This window comes from Danio aesculapii, chromosome 5 (assembly GCF_903798145.1).
Source record: "Danio aesculapii chromosome 5, fDanAes4.1, whole genome shotgun sequence".
In the NCBI taxonomy this organism is placed as follows: Eukaryota; Metazoa; Chordata; class Actinopteri; order Cypriniformes; family Danionidae; genus Danio; species Danio aesculapii.
The window spans coordinates 1,355,141-1,374,872 of NC_079439.1; the positions used below are offsets into that span (position 1 = coordinate 1,355,141).

A 19,732-nucleotide genomic window follows, 5' to 3' on the forward strand; every position below is an offset into this window, starting at 1 on the left:
GTGGAATTTCATGTGAGATTATAGTATTTACTATAATTTACTATAGTATTTTTACATTTGGGATTACACTGTTTTTACACCAATTACACTGATGATTACACTGTTTTTACACCAATTACACTGATGATTACACTGTTTTTACACTAATTACACTGATGATTACTTTGTTTTTACACTGATTACACCATTTATTTTATGTGGCATTGTAATATTTACTATAAATTACTATAGTATTTTTACATTTGAGATTACACTGTTTTTACACTGATTACACTGTTTCATGTGGGATTATAATATAGATTACTATAGTACTGTTTAAGGTGTGAATTACACTATAATAGGTGCATCACTGTGAAATCGATCGGTATGAAATGATAAGGGGCGGGGCGTCTATATTGTAGGGGAGTGGCCATGCGCGTCCTAAGGGGGCGGGGCTCCGGTGGGTGTGTCTCTCAGCTGATGCGCGCCGCTCTCGCGTTCTCGCTCTCCGTCGCGCGCGTCACGGCAGCGCATCGCATCGCGTTCATTTACGCCGCAACAGCAGAGCAGCGGACAGACAGACAGACACACAGACGGATCTGCGGAGAGAGAGACAGTGAGTATGTGTGTGTGTGTGAGTGAGTGTGTGATGGAGACGCGCCGGATGCTGCTGTTGTTATGGAGGATGCGGATGCAGTGATGCATCATTTTGCATCGCGCATTATGTAATGGTGGAGCCGCTGATCTCCATTGTGCTGCTGCATCTGCATCATCTGTCGGTGAGGCCGCAGATTATTCCTCTGATTCTCTAAAGCACGAGGACTGTTTGTGTACAGGCCTCCATCTCCTGTCATCCTGCCCTGTGTGTGTATGTGTGTGTGTGTGTGTGTGTTAGTGCTGCATTAACATGTTTGCATGTTTACATCTCTGTGTGCTGGGGGTCTGTTGGCCACGGGAGGATGCTGGATCTTGGTGTTTGTGATTATTCCAGCAGTGTATAAGTGTGTGTTGGCTATATATGAAGCATGTGAGCGATGATGTAATGCCTGTGAGTGAGTGACTGGCTGTGGTGGAGGGTTGTAGAGGCACGTGCCAGTGCTGATCTCATCCAGAGCTCTGCTGGACCACTGCTGCTACTGCACACACACACAAATCACCACACACAGCTATATATATATATATATATATATATATATATATATATATATATATATATATATATATATATATATATATATATATACTGCAGCCCGGCCTCCGTCAGGAGCTCTACAATGCACCAAAGCTTCTCTCACACTCAGGCTGATTTAGTGAAGGTAGACTAAAGGGATAGTGCTGTCTACCTGTCAACATTTACTCACTTTTCACTTGTTGCAAATCATCATGAGTATCTTCTGTTCAACACAAAAGAAGATATTTTGAAGAATGTTGGAAACCGTTGGCTCCAATAGTATTTGTTTTCAGGGTTCCTCCAAATATCTGCAGTGTATTGCTGTCTAATATACACTATATATGTAGAAAACAACAGTATTGGGTCGTTTGTTTATATTGCTATAGTTGTTGTGTTGCTATAGTATTGTTCAAAAACACTGTTTACTATAAACGACTACAGTATTTGCTCACATAGTCCAAACAATAGCCTATTATTTATCTACTAACGGCACAATATGTAAGATTTTATCATTAAAATACCTGAAAACTAGTGTTACATGTTTTGCTGACTTATGTGTGCACTATAATATACACTACATGTGTAGAAAATGACAGTACTGGGTAAAAATTGGGTAAAATATGGGCAAACCCAAACATTGGGTTAAATTTGGTAACCCAATTAAGAAATGAAAAGAAAAAATGAGCCCAGCGCTTGCTTTAGTACATATTACACACAGAACTGAGTTGAAATAACCCAGCATTTTAAAGAGTAGTGTGTATTAGTGCAGTGTTTCCCAACCCTGTTCCTGAAGGCACACCAGCAGTACACATTTTCAACCTCTCCCTAATTAAACCCACCTGAATCAACTCAGCATAACATTAGAAAAGACCCCAAAACCTGACACGAATGGGTCAGATAAGGGAGACAATGACATACAAAATATGTACTGTTGGTGTGCCTCCAGGAACAGGGTTGAGAAACACTGTATTAGAGTGGATGGTATTATTCAAAAAAACTACAGTAATTACTATAGTATAGTATATATAGTATAGTATTTTCTCACATAGTCCAATCCAAGAAATGCTGGGTTATTTTTAATTAAACCCAAATTGAGTAAAATATGAACAAACCAAAATGTTGGGTTAAATTTGGTGCTTTAATTTTACTTTAAAAGATTTACCGTCAGCTGGCACATTGCACTAACGCTTCTCTCAGACTGAGAGTGGATAGTTCACACTAAACTGACTGTTCTGTTATTAGGTGCTCAGTTTTCACTTGTTCCAAACTATTATGAGTGTCTTCTGTCGAACATGAAAGAAGATATTTTGAGGAATGTTGGAAACCATCGACTTCAATTGTATTTGTTTTGTCCTACTAAGTCAATGGTTACCAGTTTTCAGCTTTTCTCCGAATATCTGTGGTGTTCGGTAGTATAATGTGCGCTATAGTTGCAGAAAAGGACAGTATTGTGTCACTTGTGTATATTATTATAGCTGTTGTGTTGCCAATTCAATTACTTTACTGTAGTATTGTTCAAAAACATCACAGTATTTACTATAAATGACTATAGTATTTTTATATTTTTATATTTTCTATATTTTTATATTTTCTCTATATATATATATATATATATTATATATAAAGGCACAATATGTAGGATTTTATCATTAAAATACCTGAAAACTATATTTTGCTGACTTGTGTAGTATACACTATACAAATACTACAGTACTTTATAGTAAATACTGTATTGTTTTTGAACAATACAATAGTAAAGTACTTGAAATAATCTGTTGCAATAATTCGGCAGTTCTTATGGCAACACAACAACTATAGCAATATAAACACACACCTTATACTGTCATTTATATTATATATATATATTATACTATCAGTCAGCAAACACTAGTTTTCAGATATTTTAATGATAAAATCCTACATATTGTGCCTCTAGTAGATAAATAGGCTAGTGTTTGGACTATCCTAATGTGACAAAATACTATATTAATTTATAGTGAATACGTTTAACCAGGATAGTTCAACACACTAGATTTGTTATGGTATTTTATTCATCTGTTCTCTCTGAATGCAGTGCAGCACTGTATTTCTCAGCTCTTATTTTCTGCATTTGTTTACCTTTAATTTTGACAGAATAGGCTTAAACAAATGACATTTTTAAACTAAATGTGAACTAACATTTTTAAAAATGTTAAAAAGAAGAGGAAGAACTTAATAAACAGTGTGTGCTGAATCACTGTTTTTTAATATTAACTACACATAGAGGTGGCATGGTGGCTCAGTGGTTAGCACTGTGGCCTCACAGCAGGAAAGTCACTAGTTCGTGTCCCGGCTGGGTCAATTGGCATCTCTGTGTGGAGTTTGCATGTTCTCCCTGTGCTGGCGTGGGTTTCCTCTGGGTGCTCCGGTTTCCCCCACAGTCCAAACACATGCGCTATAGGGGAACTGATGAACTAAATTGGCCATAGTGTATGAGTGTGTGTGTAAATGAGTGTGTATGGGTGTTTCCTAGTACTGGTTTGCGTCTAGGGCCAGACGATTTGGCCTAAAATCTAAATCTCGATTAATTAGCCATTTTAACTTGATTACGATTAATAAACGATTATTTTATTTATTTATTGTATGTTTTTGCCCTCATAGTTCTCTGACAGGTTTTGTACAGTAAATATGCTCCCTTATTACAAGCGGGAGATGTTTAAATGAAGGGTGCATTACTTGATTATAGGTTCTGAATGCCCTATTTGCTTCTGAAATGGGCATCTGCTGTGTAAAACATATGCTGGAATAGTTGGCGGTTCATTCAGCTGTGGCAAAAAATAGAAAAAAGAGACTAAACCGAAGGAAAATGAACTAATGACTGAATGAACATATATAGCAGCAATCTTAGTTTGTAGACAAATGAGCATTATTATGTTGAACATTACTGTATTAATTGTCTTTCATGCCTAAACAACCACCTTGAGTTAATGAACTCATTTAAATATTTACATTCCTGGTGCACGTTTTCTGTGCAGCACAAATCCCTAAACAGACCTAAAGATATTCTGTCTGACAGAAAATGCTTTTATTCTGACCTGAGCTAATATATTGGACTGAATCAACCAACATTTACAATTCATGCAGTAGTTAACAGTGTTATTGAACCATACTATAGTAAAGTACTTGAATTAATCTGTTATGGTGATTCTACAGTTGCTATAGTAAATTAACAACCATAGTATGGTTCAAAGCACTATATATGTTATATACAGGTGAAGTCAGAATTATTAGCCCCCCTGTTTATGTTTCCCCCATTTTCTGTTTATCAGAGAGCAGATTTCTTCAGCACATTTCTAATCATAATAGTGTTAATAACTCATCTCTAATAACTGATTTATTTTCTCCTCATCATGATGACAGTAAATAATATTAGACTAGATATTCTTCAAGACACTTCTATACAGCTTAAAGTGGCATTTAAAGCAGGGGTGTCCAAACTTTTTGGGCCGAGGGCCAGATGCAAAAAAGTAAGCATTGTCCCGGGCCAAATTTCACATATCACACAGACACACACACACACACACACACACACACACATATATATATATATATATATATATATAACACTCATCAGACACTCATCAGACACTCCCTTATAAACTCTCCCTCAGTGAAGGGTTTCCTGTGCTGTGCGATTAGCTGAGCTACCTCATAACTAGCCAGTGTAGAATTTTCTTGCACATTATTAGCATGAAAAACGTCTCTTGTTGAGCTGAGATGGCAGCTGCTAATTATTTTACTTTTTGCTGAAGGCCTGGTGTTTTGTTTCATAATGTCTTTTAATATTATATTCCTTCATTACTGCAACTGATTCCTGGCATATTAAACAGACACATTTCCCGCTGACCTCTGTGAAGAAATATTCTTTGCGTGACTGAAATGTCCAGCACTCACTGTTGATTTTCCTTTTTCTTGGTTGTGCCATGGCTCGCCAACACGTGATTATCAATTATGTTTCCTTCAGTTTGTTCGGGTCGTTTTATGTCATAACAGGAACTGCTGCCTATTGAAGGCATGTCATAGCGACACCTGATGGTTATTTATTGAATTACGTTCATTTTTGTATAGCGGGCCAGATTCTATTAATATTTATAAAAAGCCTCGCGGGCCGCCGACCACAGATGGCCCACGGGCTGTAGTTTGGACACCTTAAAGGCTTAAGTAGGTTAATTAGTTTAACGATTAAGGTAATTAGGCAAGTTATTGTATAATGATGGTTTGTTCTGTAGACTATCGAAAAAAATATTGCTCAAGGGGGCTAATAATATTGACCTTAAAAAAGAAAAATAATTCAAAGGGGGCTAATAATTCTGACTTCAAGACCACTTTGAGGGATGTAAACAATAACAGTGGCCCTAACCTATTCCCTGGTTTACATTTTTAATTTCTATAGCTTTGGAGAATCTTTAAAGGTCCTTATATTGATAAATAATGTTATGCCTGCTGTTTAACCGTTAAGATATGATTGAATTGCTCATTCTTGCAGTTATGAAATAATTTGACAACAAGCAGGGAATGTTCATGGGCCAATAACATCACCACGTTTATATTGACATGTACTGACCAGCACACTGGATGCAGTATGACAGTGTATAATATATATATATATATATATATATATATATATATATATATATATATATATATATTTTGGTGTCACATTTTTCAAGCATTTTATTTTTCAGCTGAAATAATTTTCTGTCAATATTTTCTGAAGCCAAAAATTCAGTGCATTGCTAATTTTCACCTATTTGATGACATAAAGATTGTGAAGAGTTGCATTCACTCTGATAAATAGTGCATGTTTATTCGTATTTAAGTGGATGGTTTTTTTGGTAATTTAGAAACAAGGTGGCATGGTGGCTCAGTGGTTAGCACTGTGGCCTCACAGCAAGAAGGTCACTGGTTCGAGTCACGGCTGGGTCAGTTGGCATTTCTGTGTGGAGTTCTGTGTTGGCATTTCTGTGTGTGCATGTTCTCCTCGTGTTGGTGTGGGTTTCCTCCGGGTGCTCCGGTTTCCCCCACAGTCCAAACACATGTGCTATAGGGGAACTGATGAACTAAATAAATAAAAGTGTGTGTATGAATGAGTGTGTATGGGTGTTTCCCAGTGATGGGTTGCAGCTGGAAGGGTATCCGCTTTGTAAAACATATGCTGGATAAGTTGGTAGTTCATTCTGCTGTGGCGACCCCTGATGAATAAGAAATTAAGCTGAGGGAAAATGAATGAATGAATGAACTGACCAGGTCACTGATTGCAGTGCGATCACATGAGTTGCATTCACACACTAATAAATAGTGCATGCTTATTTTATTGAAGTAGGTGGGTTTTCTGATCATTTAGAAACAGATCTGATGTTAGTTTGAAGGATTTACAAGCTCAATCACACACATCCTGATGGTCTCAGATTTGCTCTGTTGGTTAATGTGTAACTGCAGATATATGATCTCTATCAGGGTGAAGTTTGGTTCAATCTGATCTGAGTCAGTGTTTACACACACACACACACACACACACATGTACTGGCATGAAAACTTTCTCAGGATTTTGATAACCGCTCAGCATTTCTGCCTCCACCATTCTGAAGAGACATGGGTATGTTGTTTATTTACTGCTATATTTCATTACCGTGAGGTTTGGGCATAATATTCACGCTGCTTCACCTTTATTCCTGCATGTATGTGGTGCAGTACATGCCCGTGTACACCGGTTTCATTATTATTGACGTACAAGTGATTTTCTAAAGCAGCTAGTTGTGTTGATGCTGTGATTGGTCAGCTCAGGGATTCAGAGTTTACACCGTTATGATCAAATATGGTTTAGTGTCGCTCTGCAGCTCTTCTTTGATTGTTTGTCTATGTAAACATTCACTAGATGGACAGTGCATGATGTCTAAAATCAAAACATTTAATAAAAGGGAAAGTAAAAGTGAAAAGTAAACTGCAAAAATGCTTTTCTTACGTCTTGTTTTTGGGTTAAAGCTAAATAATCTTATAATAGTTAATTAATATTATTTTTATTACCCCACTGGCAGATTATTTTGCTTGTTTTAAGAATAAAATCATTTAATTTTAACTCATTATTTATGAAAACAAGACAATATTTTACTTGTTTAGAAAATGCTTCTTGATTTAAGAGTTTTAAGACTAGAGACAAGACAAAAATGTAAGTTTTTGCAGTGTAAAAGTGCAAAAAAAACTATCAGATAATCTGTAAATGACTATAAACCATAGTTTACATTAGTCTTTCTCAAAACTGCAGTTCTGGCGTTTATAGAGAGCTTATAAAAAACTGATGTCAATTTATTAAACAATGTTACAATAAAAACAGCCATAAATAAAAAATATTAAACATTTAATTTGTTTAACTGCATGTCATAAGGCCATTAAATGCAAATGTGCTTCAAAATGATTGAAATATATACTTAAAACCATGCATTGGGAAATAATTGTGGCAATTATAATAAAAAAAAATCTAAATTATAATTGGGCCACAGCCATATCACCCTGCAGCCCAAGAGCGGTCCCTCACTGAAGCTAAGCAGGGCTGAGCCTGGTCAGTATCTGGATGGTAGACCACATGGGAACACTAGGCTGCTGTTGGCAGTGGTGTTAGAGAGGCCAGCAGGGGGTGCTCAACCTGTGGTCTGTGTGAGTCCTAATGCCCCAGTATAGTGAAGGAGGACACTATACTGTCAGTGAGCGCCGTCTTTCAGATCAGATGTTAAACCGAGGTCCTGACTCTCTGTGGTCATTATTAATCCCATTGCACTTCTGGTAAAGAGTAGAGGTGTAACCTCCTGGCCAAATTCCCTCCATCAGCCCTTACCCATCATGGCCTCCGAATAATCCCCATCCACTCAATTAGCTCTATCACTGTCTCTCCGCTCCACCTATAGCTGGTGTGTGGTGCAGCACTGGCATTGTTGTCCTGTGGCTGCCGTCACATGATCCAAGTGGAGCTGCACACTGCTGGTGGTGTGGAGAGACCCCCCTCATGATTGTGAAGTGATTTTTGTGTATGTCTATACACGATAAATACGCTATAGGAATACACATTATAAGAGATAGTAAGAGACATACTAAGAGAAAGAGCATCAACATTACAAGAGGAAAGTCACAATTATGACATAAAGACTTAAAATTGCGATCGAATGCGGCATTATTCAGATGATGATGATATTGTTATTGATTATTTTGGTAGTTATATAGTTTGATTGACAGGATAACTCGTGATCACGTCCTCCAGAAAGCAATAAAGGAGGGTGGTGTCATATTTTCATTCTCTTCAGATGTGCATGCTTACTAGCTTCAATGAATCAAATTCACTAGTAAATGCAGGTATAAAATCTAATCATAAGCTTGTCAAACAGTTTTGAAGAGTTTGGTGTTTCCCCATTTAAAGAGATATAAGCTGCACTTTGCTATTGATCGTTTTCAGTCATGTGATCTGAACGGAGAACTGGCAGGCATCTGTTTCAATGGAGTGTTTAGAAGAAAGTGCCTTGTGCATATTAAGACAAGGCAAGTTTATTTATATAGCACATTTCATACACAGTAGCAATTCAAAGTCCTTTATATAAACAGGAATAAAAGAGATAAGTATAAATAAAATAAAAACAAATGATATAAAAACAGCAGTTTCCATATTCCAAAACACTAGTGTATCATATTTTCTCATTTTACTCTGCGACTTCCCCATTCTGGTGATCACCTCCTCTCTGTGGACTTTTTCTGTACCTATTAATCTACTGGACGTCTCCAACAGATTCAATTTTTCACCTACAATCGAAAAAGTTAAGCTTTACAGCTCTAATAACGTGCGCCTCAATTTGAACTTTCTTCTGAAAGTAAATCGCATGGCCCCTGCAACCCCCTCGCAAGAGTTATCTGCTAAAGAGAGTGTCTGGTGCATTTGTTTAGCCAAAAAAACGTCATTTTTATCAGAGAAGCGTCTGGTGAATATGGAGAGTGTCTAATGCAATCTTTTCCCAGAAGTGAGCATTTATAAGAAAGTGAATTATTTTAATCAGCAATCTAGTGAATAACAGTGTTTGTGCTTGTGTTGCAGTGTGTGTGAGCCGGCTCCCTCCTCCTTTATGCCCGTGTGTGTTGGCGCAGTGGGCGGCGCAGTGAAGCGCTCGAGGCTCCTGGCATGGGCAGCGTAGGGAGCGGGGCCTCCAGTCAGCGGCCCATCACCATGCGCAGTGTGGGCACCCGCACCACCCCCAACGGCCCACTAGCAGCTGCACCGCCCCCCGCCGCAGCCCGTCGCCGCCTGGACGACCGCAGCTTCAGCGCTGAACGCATCCCCGGCACCAAGACCAAGGGTGTCTCCGCTGACGAGCACAGCTATAATGCAGATTATGCTCGCAATCACAGCGATGCCGAGCGCAACATGCATCACAACACCAACCGGCAGCAGACGCTCAACGGAGAGAGGCTAGTGTCCAATGTGGTGTTCGCTAACGGCGCACGCAGGGAAGGACACCGGCGTGGAGAGAGTTTGGACCTCTGTGGAAACAACATCTTGCTGAACAATGATAAAAACGGCGCGCATCAAGCTCCAGCGCAGCAGCATAAAGACAAGAGCAAAGCCAAACCTGATAATCACAACCCACCCAATATACTGCCCGTGTCTGGAAAACTGGAGCATGCACAGGTACACCAGCAGCACACATACAAGCATATATTTATTCCACATGTGTTTTTGTTATTTTGGTTACCAAATGTAGGGTTGTGACGCGACTGGGATGAGAATCAGCACCTCCAAGTCCGAGGCCATGGTGCTCCACCAGAAAAAGGTGGTTTGCCATCTCCAGGTTGGAGGAAAGTCCTTACCCCAGGTGGAGGAGTTCAAGTATCTTGGGGTTTTGTTCATGAGTGAGGGAAGGATGGAGTGTGAGATTGACAGGAGGATCGGTGCAGCAGCAGCTCTAATGCGGTCGATGTACCGGTCCGTTGTGGTAAAGAAGGAGCTGAGCCGAAAGGCAAAGCTCTCGATTTACCGGTCAATCTACGTTCCTACTCTCACCTATGGTCATGAGCTTTGGGTCATGACCGAAAGGACGAGATCTTGGATACAAGCGGCTGAAATTAGTTTCCTTCACAAGGTGGCAGGACGCACCCTTATGGATAGGGTGAGGAGCTCTGTCACCTGGGAGGAGCTCGGAGTAGAGCCGCTATTCCTCCACATCCAGAGTCAAGTCAGCTGAGGTGGCTCTGGCATCTGTTTCGGATGCCTCCTGGACGCCTACCTAGGGAGGTGTTCTAGGCATGTCCCACCGGGAGGAGACCTCAGGGAAGACCCAGGACATGCTGGAAGGACTATGTCTCTCAGCTGGCCTGGGAATGCCTTGGGATCCCCCCGGAGGAGCTGGAGGAAGTGTCTGGGGAGAGGGAAGTCTGGGGATCTCTCCTTAGACTGCTGCCTCCACGACCCGGCCTCGGAAAAGCAGTTGAAAATGAATGAATGAATGAATGAATGTAGGGTTAATATCTGCATTTTTTCTCTACAGACCAATGACTCTCTGGTTCGCCCGTCTGCCTTCAAACCAGTGGTGCCCAAGAGTTTCCACTCGATGCAGAATCTGGTATGTCCCCTGCAGAGCGGCTCCGGCTCAGCTGCAGGTGCTAGCAGTGGCGGCCCGGGGGATAAGGCGCCATCTCAGAGCACATGTGGCCCACAGTGGGAGCAGGACAGTCCTAGCAGCAGGGGCACACATGCAGGCGCAGGACGGCCAGGGCAGGGTAGTCTGTCGGACTCCGGCAGGAACTCTCTGACCAGCCTGCCCACTTATACAGGCTCCAGCTACGGCCCCCCACCTGCCCTCGGGCCTCTCAGTGCCTCCACCAGCCATATAAACCGGCTAGGCACTGTTGCTCTGGAGAAAATAGACAAGCCAGGGTACCAGAACGGGCTGAGCGCCTCCGACAGCGGCCGCTCATCCTCGGGGAAGAGCTCGTCCTCGTACCAGCGCCTCAGTCATCTGAGCGACGCCCCCGCGCCGCTGAGACCCTCGCCAAACTCAGACGACGTCATTCAAGACCTGGAGGACCGGCTGTGGGAGAGAGAGCAAGAAGTAAGTAAGGTGACACAACTTTTATTACTTTTACACAAGATTTTATTATGTTTAACTGCAGACGGCACTCTAGGTAGTTACGTTTTTAACAGCAGATGAAATTCTTGGCTATTTTTCATCAACAGTTGTCTAGGCAAATTTTTATTAGTAGATGTGCTCTAGGCTAGTTTTTAACAACAGACGGCGCTCTAGGCTAGTTTTTAACAGGAGATGGTGATCTAGACTAGTTTTTAACATCACATAGTTATCTAGGCTAGTTTTTAACATCAGATGGTTATCTAGGCTAGTTTTTAACAATAGATGGCACTCTAGACAAGTGTTTAACAGTAGACGACGCTCTAGGCTAGTGTTTAACAGCAGATGATGCTCTAGACTAGTGTTTAACAGCAGATGGTTATCTAGGCTAGTGTTTAACAGCAGATGGTTATCTAGGCTAGTGTTTAACAGCAGATGACGCTCTAGGCTAGTTTATAACAGCAGACGGCGCTCTAGGCTAGTGTTTAACAGCATATGGCGCTCTAGGGTAGTTTATAAGAGCAGATGACGCTCTAGGCTAGTGTTTAACAGTAGATGACGCTCTAGGCTAGTTTATAACAGCAGACGGCGCTCTAGGCTAGTGTTTAACAGCATATGGCGCTCTAGGGTAGTTTATAAGAGCAGATGACGCTCTAGGCTAGTGTTTAACAGTAGATGACGCTCTAGGCTAGTTTATAACAGCAGATGATGCTCTAGGCTAGTGTTTAACAGCAGATGGCGCTCTAGGGTAGTTTATAACAGCAGATGGCGCTCTAGGCTAGTTTATAACAGCAGATGATGCTCTAGGCTAGTTTATAACAGCAGATGACGCTCTAGGCTAGTGTTTAACAGTAGATGATGCTCTAGGCTAGTTTATAACAGCAGATGGCGCTCAAGGCTAGTGTTTAACAGCAGACGGCACTCTATGCTAGTTTTTAACAGCAGATGACGCTCTAGGTTAGTATTTAACAGCAGATGGTGCTCTAGGCTAGTGTTTAACAGCAGATGGTGCTCTAGGCTAGTGTTTAACAGCAGATGATGCTCTAGGCTAGTGTTTAACAGCAGATGACGCTCTGGGCTAGTGTTTAACAGCAGATGGCGCTCTAGGCTAGTTTATAACAGCAGATGGCGCTCTAGGCTAGTGTTTAACAGAAGATGGTGCTCTAGGCTAGTGTTTAACAGCAGACGGCGCTCTAGGCTAGTGTTTAACAGCAGATGACGCTCTAGGCTAGTGTTTAACAGCAGATGATGCTCTAGGCTAGTGTTTAACAGCAGATGATGCTCTAGGCTAGTGTTTAACAGCAGATGGTGCTCTAGGCTATTGTTTAACAGCAGACGGCGCTCTATGCTAGTGTTTAACAGCAGACGGTGCTCTTTGCTAGTGTTTAACAGCAGACGGCGCTCTATGCTAGTGTTTAACAGCAGATGGTGCTCTAGGCTAGTTTTTAAAAGCAGATGATGCTCTAGACTAGTGTTTAACAGCAGATAATGCTCTAGACTAGTGTTTAACAGCAGATGATGCTCTAGGCTAGTGATTAACAGCAGATGACGCTCTAGCCTAGTGTTTAACAGCAGATAATGCTCTAGACTAGTGTTTAACAGCAGATGATGCTCTAGGCTAGTGTTTAACAGCAGATGACGCTCTAGGCTAGTGTTTAACAGCAGATGATGCTCTAGGCTAGTGTTTAACAGCAGATGACGCTCTAGCCTAGTGTTTAACAGCAGATGACGCTCTAGGCTAGTGTTGTGATGACGCTTCAGGTTAGTTCCAATAATTAACATCACTTTCAAAGAAGTACATGTGTTAAAACGTTCATCTGTTGTAGATGCATGTGTTATTGCTTGTTATGTGTTTCAGCTTTAAAATACATTGCATGGGTTGCGTGTGTTGAATGTGTGAGCATGCGTCAACATGTTTCCATTGTTCTGGGCTCACAGGTGATCCACATGCGACGTAACCTAGACCAGAGCGAGGCGGCCATCGTGCAGGTGTTCGAAGAGAAGCAGCGTCTGTGGGAGCGCGAGATGGAGGATCTGCGGCAGAACTACGCTGGGCGGCTGCAGCAGGTGTCGCGCCGCGCACAGCGCTCCCAGCAGGCCCTGCAGGCGCAGATCAGCCGGCTGCAGCAGGACAAGCGCCGCCTGCAGGACGAGATGACGCTGCTGCTCGCACAGAGGGAGGAGCTGGAGAAAAAGTGCCTGGACTTCCGGAAGGAGCAGGCCGATATCCTGCCCCGCCTGGAGGAGACCAAGTGGGAGGTCAGACTCTAATAACAACATCCCTCATTAGCTATTCACTTTGTAGTTGATGTCAGAATTATTAGTCCCCAGTTTCTGTTTGCATGTATGTGTGTGTTTGTATCACTGTGTGTGTGTGTGTGTGTGCAGGTGTGTCAGAAGGCGGGTGAGATCTCTCTGTTGAAGCAGCAGCTGCGGGACAGTCAGGGCGAGGTGACGCAGCGGGCCGGAGAGATGGTGTGTTTGCGCGGACAGCTCAAAGATCTGAACGCTCAGCTGCGGGAGCGCGAGGAGGCCGAGATCAGCCTCAAAGAGTCCTTCTGCACCAAAACCCTGGAGCTGGAGCGCTGCGAGGCCGAACTGCAGACCATGCTGGCTGAGGTATGACATTATCAGCAGCCGGGACTACTTTAGCTGTGCGTTTATATGAAAAATAATTAGAATGTTCATCAGCCAATCAGAAACATGCATTTAGCAGACATGTAGTATGAATTCATTCATTCATTCATTTTCCTTCAGCTTAGTCCCTTATTTAGGGTCGCCACAGCGGAATGAACCGCCAACTTATCCATGTTTTACACAGCGGATGCCCTTCCAGCCACAACCCAATACTGGGAAACACTCATACACACTCATTCACACACACACACATACACTATGGCAAATGTAGTTCATCAATTCCCCTATAGCGCATGTGTTTGGACTGTGGGGGAAACGGGAGCACCCGGAGGAAACCCACACCAACACGGGGAGAACATGCAAACTCCACACAGAAACGCCAACTGGCCCAGTTGGGACTCAAACCAGTGACCTTCTTGCTGTGAGGTCACAGTGCTAACCACTGAGCCACCCTGCCACCCCCTATAGTCATTCATTCATATGTTTTTTTTGGCTTAGTCCCTTTATTAATCTGGGGTCGCCACAGCGGATTGAACCGCCAACTTATCCAGCGCATGTTTTACGCAGCGGATGCCCTTCCAGTTGTAACCCGTCATCGGGAAACATCCATACACACTCATTCACACACATACACTACGAACAATTTAGCCTACCCAATTCCCCTATAGTGCATGTGTTTGGACTGTGGGGGAAACAGGAGCACCCGGTGGAAACCCAGGCCAACATGTGGAGAACATGCAAACTTCACACAGAAATGCCAACTGACCCAGTCGGGACTCGAACCAGTGACCTTCTTGCTGTGAGGCGACAACGCTACCCACTGCGCCACCGCGTTGCCCACCCCCTGTAGTATAAATAAAAAATAATTGATGACAAAGAGAGACAATTATCCAGAGAGAGAGAGATGCTGCCTACAGCTTTCATTTCTTGTGAAGTAGTGTCTCCTGGGTTCTGCTGTACTTCAGTGTCAGTGAAAGTCTGTCCCAGTAAACTCAGAAGTGGTGAATTGTCCACAGTTGTCTGCTTTTTAAGTAGCTGGAGCATTTAATCTCTCACCTCCTTCACAATAGAACGGCTTGCATTGCCCATATGAGGTAAATGACATTAATACGTAATAACAAAGACTCTAGAAGGCGTGTCACTCATATAGGCTTGAATGGGGAAAGGTGTAACGGTCAATATGGCGGATGAAGCCCCGCCTACTAGTACGGCAGCCAATCATCGATCGCTATAGACTGACATTTCTCCAGGGGTGAACCTCAGATCAGACGTGTGCGTTATGACAGTTGTGTGGTCAACAAACACACTGGAATCTCAGTGAATACTTGCTTCAGAGACAGAAGAAATATATCCAGATGAAGCTTGACATCTGTGCTTTTAAATGAACCAAGTGCACTTGAAAACAAACGTTTTTGGTTTTGTAATCTGTTTGAAATGAACACGAGGTACAGTCCATCCTGTCAAACGCACAACACATCACATGACAACAGCAGCTACTCAAACACCCACAAGCTTGTAAACTTGAGTCGCTGTCATTTCCGGAGGAGATTCACCATCAAGACCAAGTTGTGGATTACTTCAGAAGAGCAGTGTGATCTGACGATCATTATCCAGAGAATGATAATGTGTAACACGGCTATAAATGAGGTTGGTGTCGTGATCTCGTTTCTTTCATGCGCATTAGCTCAGGCAACCTGAAAATATGCAGATTTTATTTGATTTGGAGTTTTAGAAAGGAGACGGCTGTTGTTTAATTTTATTGGTGATTCCAGATATGTAATGTAATCGTAAGCTTGGCTAATGGTTTTGAAGAGTTTGATGTTTCCCCATTCAGACAGAATGCCCGAGCGTACTGACGAGAGGCGTTTCAAGATGGCCGAGTGAAATGACTTTCCGTAAAGGGACTTTGGTGGTTGTTGCTAGATCGGATATGGTTGTGGCCGGAAGTTAACGAGAATTATTAATATTATTTATTCAATTTCCCACTTAATGTATTTTGTTAATGTTTACCCCCACCCCAACCCTAAACCCAACCGGCACAGTAACGTAAAAACAGTAGTTGTACCGAGTATTATTTATGCTATCTATTAAATAACACAATAAATTGTATTTTTTAACGCCTAACCCCACCCTAAACCCAATCGTCACAGTAAATTGCTGGGCATATCGCACTTCCGGCCGGCCGCGTATCCCATCTAGACTTTACCCACTTTGGTAATAACCAGTAATGATCTCTCACGGTGCGTTTCTACTGGAAACAGAGAACAGATTGAGTGTCTTCAGTGTTTTCAGTTCAGTCATATGGAAGTTGAGTGTAAATGCCTACGCAGTGGAGAAATCGTTTAGAGCAGCAGAGGGTGTCTGAAAGGTTGGCCGTTTCTCGACTTTATCCAAATGTCAAGGAAAAATCGCAACCAATCGCTGTGAGAAGTAGTCAAGGCTAGATGTTGATGTATGTTTGCGGAACTGGATTACTGTGCTGAGAACACTTACATGTAGGCTTCGATGAGAATGCCTTCACACAGTTTCAGTTTACACAAACATCCTGAACCATGTATGCCTGTGTGTTTATGCATTGATCGTTTTTTGCATGTGATGCACCTGATTAAAACAGATTTGCTCTGACCTAACACGACCCAGAACAGTAGCGTTGTATCATTGCCAGGAGCATTGACGTTGTAGAAGAAACACACTGTTACTGAACAGATACCGAATCATCTGCGTCCAGTGCATCGAAGAAATTATTCATTTCGACACCTCTAATGTTCACTCCTGTTTTCTGCAGGTGACAGTGCTGCGTGACAAGCTGAGTGCGTTTGAGGCAGAGGTCTCGCGTCTGAAGAAGGCCCTCAGCGAACTCAGCAGTCGCACCGGCGACACCAATCCTCCAGATATGGGGCAACTGGTGTCATCCCGCAGCCGAGATCGTCTCCTGCCCTCAGCAGAGACCTCCACGGCCCTGCCGGCCCTGCCTGCGCCCGATCCACTGCTCGCCCTGCAGAGCGACGACTCCAAGGTGCAGCTCCAGGAGTCGGGCGACCTGCGTTGTCAGCTAGAGCGACTGCAGGGCGAGCTCCGTCTGGAGCGGCAGCAGCGGGAACGCCAGGCCCTCAGCTTCGCCCAGGAGCGGCAGACCTGGCAGGACGAGAAGGAGCGCGTGCTCAAATACCAGGCGCAGCTGCAGCTCAGCTATGTGGAGATGCTGCAGAAAAACCAGGCGCTGGAGGAGCGCGTGGACAAACTGGGCTCTCAGATCTGCACTCCAGCTCTCCCGTCTCCAGATCCGCCCGTATCCGTCTGTATATCGCTGACGTCTCCCACTCCGCCAGCAGAGGAGAAGAAGCTGCCTGATCTGCACACGCTGGCGCCGCCGTGGCCCGTTCCCACCCGGCTGGAGCGCATCGAGTCCACGGAGATCTGATGCAGTAAAAATCACTATTTATTAGCATTCGGTACAATCCCAGCTACTGGAGGACTGTCCAAGGATGCCCTGCTGGTCTTGGGCGGGTGTTTTGAGTTGAGGGTACACTGTAAAAAGCGATTAGTTGACTTTGCTTAAAAAAAAAGAGAGTAAACTCGTTGCCTTATTATTATTATTATTATTATTATTATTATTATTATTATTATTATTATTATTATTAAGTAAGCATACTATGTGCATAATTATAAAATTTAAGTTAAGTCAATGGGTTTACATATATTTTTAAAGTAAAGTAACTAACATTGCTTTTTGGCAGTGGTTAAGAGTGGTTAAGTGGTTAAGTACTTTGGGCAGGTGGTTAAGAGCCGGATCCGCTGGTGGAGGGCCAGTTAGTGCAGATCAGCTGCGAAAACTCAGGGGTTTAATTAACGGGGATTAAAAACGTGCATTAAAAACTGAAGCGATTTCATCCAATCTGCAGCAATCAGGAGCTCGTCTCATGATTTATAACCTGCAGGGAGTTCAGTGAAGATCTCGTATTGGTGCTTAGACACAAAATACTGTCACGTTTTAGGACCAAAATCAGTCAGTCGGATCGTGAGACCGGAAACATGTTCAACACAAGCACATTAAGCTGGTAACACAACAACTGTAGACATTAATCTCTTTAGGTAATTTTATAGTTGCCATGGTAACACAACAACTGTAGTAGTTTATTTGCTGTGTTAATTCTGTAGTTGCTATGGTAACACAACAACAATACTAATTATTTTGTTATATTAGTTCTATAGTTGCTATGGAAACACAACAACTATACTAATTTATTTGTTGTGTTAACTCTATAGCTGCTATGGTAACACGACAACTGTAGTAATTAATTTGTTATATTGATTCTATGGTTGCCATGGTAACATGGTAATTTTATAGTTGCTATGGTAACACATCAACTGTAGTAATTAATTTGTTGTGGTAGTTCTATAGTTGCTATGGTAACACAACAACTGTAGTAATTAGTTTGCTGTTAATGCTATAGTTGCTATGGTAACACAACAACTGTAGTAATTAATTTGCTGTTAATTCTATAGTTGCTATGGTAACACAACAACTGTAATAATTGATTGTTGTGGTAATTCTATAGTTGCCATGGTAACACAACAACTAGTAATTAAATTATTGTGTTTATTTTATGGTTGCCATGGTAACATATCAACTGTAGTAATTAATTTGTTGTGTTAAACCTATAGTTGCTATGGTAACACCACAACTGTAGTAATTGGTTTGCTGTGTTAATTCTATAGTTGCTATGGTAACAACAACGGTAGTAATAGATTTGTTATGTTAATTCTATAGTTGCTATGGTAACACAACAACTGTAGTAATTAATTTGTTGTGCTAATTCTATAGTTTCTATGGTAACAACAACTCTAGTAATTAATATGTTGTGGTAATTCTATTGTTGCTATGGTAACACAACAACTCTAGTAATTGATTTGTTGTGATAATTCTATAGTTGCTATGGTAACACAACAACTCTAGTAATTTGTTGTGGTAATTCTATAGTTGCTATGGTAACACAACAACTCTAGTAATTAATTTGTTGTGGTAATTCTATTGTTGGTATGGTAACACAACAACTCTAGTTATTAATTTGTTGTGGTAATTCTATAGTTGCTATGGTAACACAGCAACTTAAGTAATGCATCTGTCATGAATTACGTGAATTATAACCATTGAGTTAAAAAGTGTAATTTGAATTTACTGAAACAATGGTTGGGTTTGTCCATATTTGACCCAATAAGCCAGCATTTTTTAGAGTGTGTTCTTCAGCAAAGATGCATTAAAATAAAATAATGACTGTGCATTAATTTATAATGGACAACTCAGCATACATTTATTTCCAAACACTTGAATGGCAACATATGAGGATATAAGCATCTACCAGACTGACGCTGTGCTTTGCTAATTCACAAATGTTTTTTGTGTTCATGTGCTTGTGTTGAAACTGTTTTGAGGTCAGTTGTGGGACAGAGGAGCGCTCAACCCTCCTGCTCTATTGGCCAAAGCAGTGGCGGAGGACGCATATATTCATTTACACTCAGAACGTACTGTATCACCTGAATGTTGTTTTTGCCCTTTTCTATGTTTCCAGCAATGTAGAGTATAATAGAGCGAGAGATTGAGATTTAAAAAACCAGTGAATATGTTTAAATATCCTGCTTTTCCCAGAGGACTTGGCTGAAGGCAGTTTGGTTGATGAAGCTGCTGGAGACGGACAGCGGCTGAGCCAAAACTGTGCCGTCCGGAACAGGATTATATTTGACTTTTACATTCTTCCAAAAAGAGCATATAATATGTGTCAATGTATACTTGCTGAGGGTATCATTTAGA

The 19,732-nt window shown here is 41.9% G+C and overlaps 1 protein-coding gene across 1 annotated transcript; it reads left to right on the forward strand.

Moving 5' to 3' along the window:
* The first annotated feature begins 481 nt into the window (after nucleotides 1-481).
* On the forward strand, nucleotides 482-17,482 carry LOC130228385 (leucine zipper putative tumor suppressor 3). The gene is made up of 6 exons (XM_056456814.1): nucleotides 482-595; nucleotides 9,261-9,851; nucleotides 10,708-11,271; nucleotides 13,225-13,545; nucleotides 13,675-13,905; nucleotides 16,709-17,482. The coding sequence occupies exons 2-6, from the start codon at nucleotides 9,345-9,347 to the stop codon at nucleotides 17,342-17,344; spliced, it is 2,259 nt and encodes a 752-aa protein (XP_056312789.1). The 5' UTR covers nucleotides 482-595; nucleotides 9,261-9,344; the 3' UTR covers nucleotides 17,345-17,482.
* Nucleotides 17,483-19,732: the final 2,250 nt, after the last annotated feature.

Excerpts from the sequence above, each read along its gene's own strand:
- LOC130228385 (XM_056456814.1), top strand. The coding sequence starts at position 9,345 with ATGGGCAGCGTAGGGAGCGGGGCCTCCAGTCAGCGGCCCATCACCATG. Across the intron at positions 9,852-10,707 it reads GAAAACTGGAGCATGCACAG|ACCAATGACTCTCTGGTTCG; the intron begins GTACACCAGCAG and ends TTTTCTCTACAG. Across the intron at positions 13,906-16,708 it reads TGCAGACCATGCTGGCTGAG|GTGACAGTGCTGCGTGACAA; the intron begins GTATGACATTAT and ends TGTTTTCTGCAG.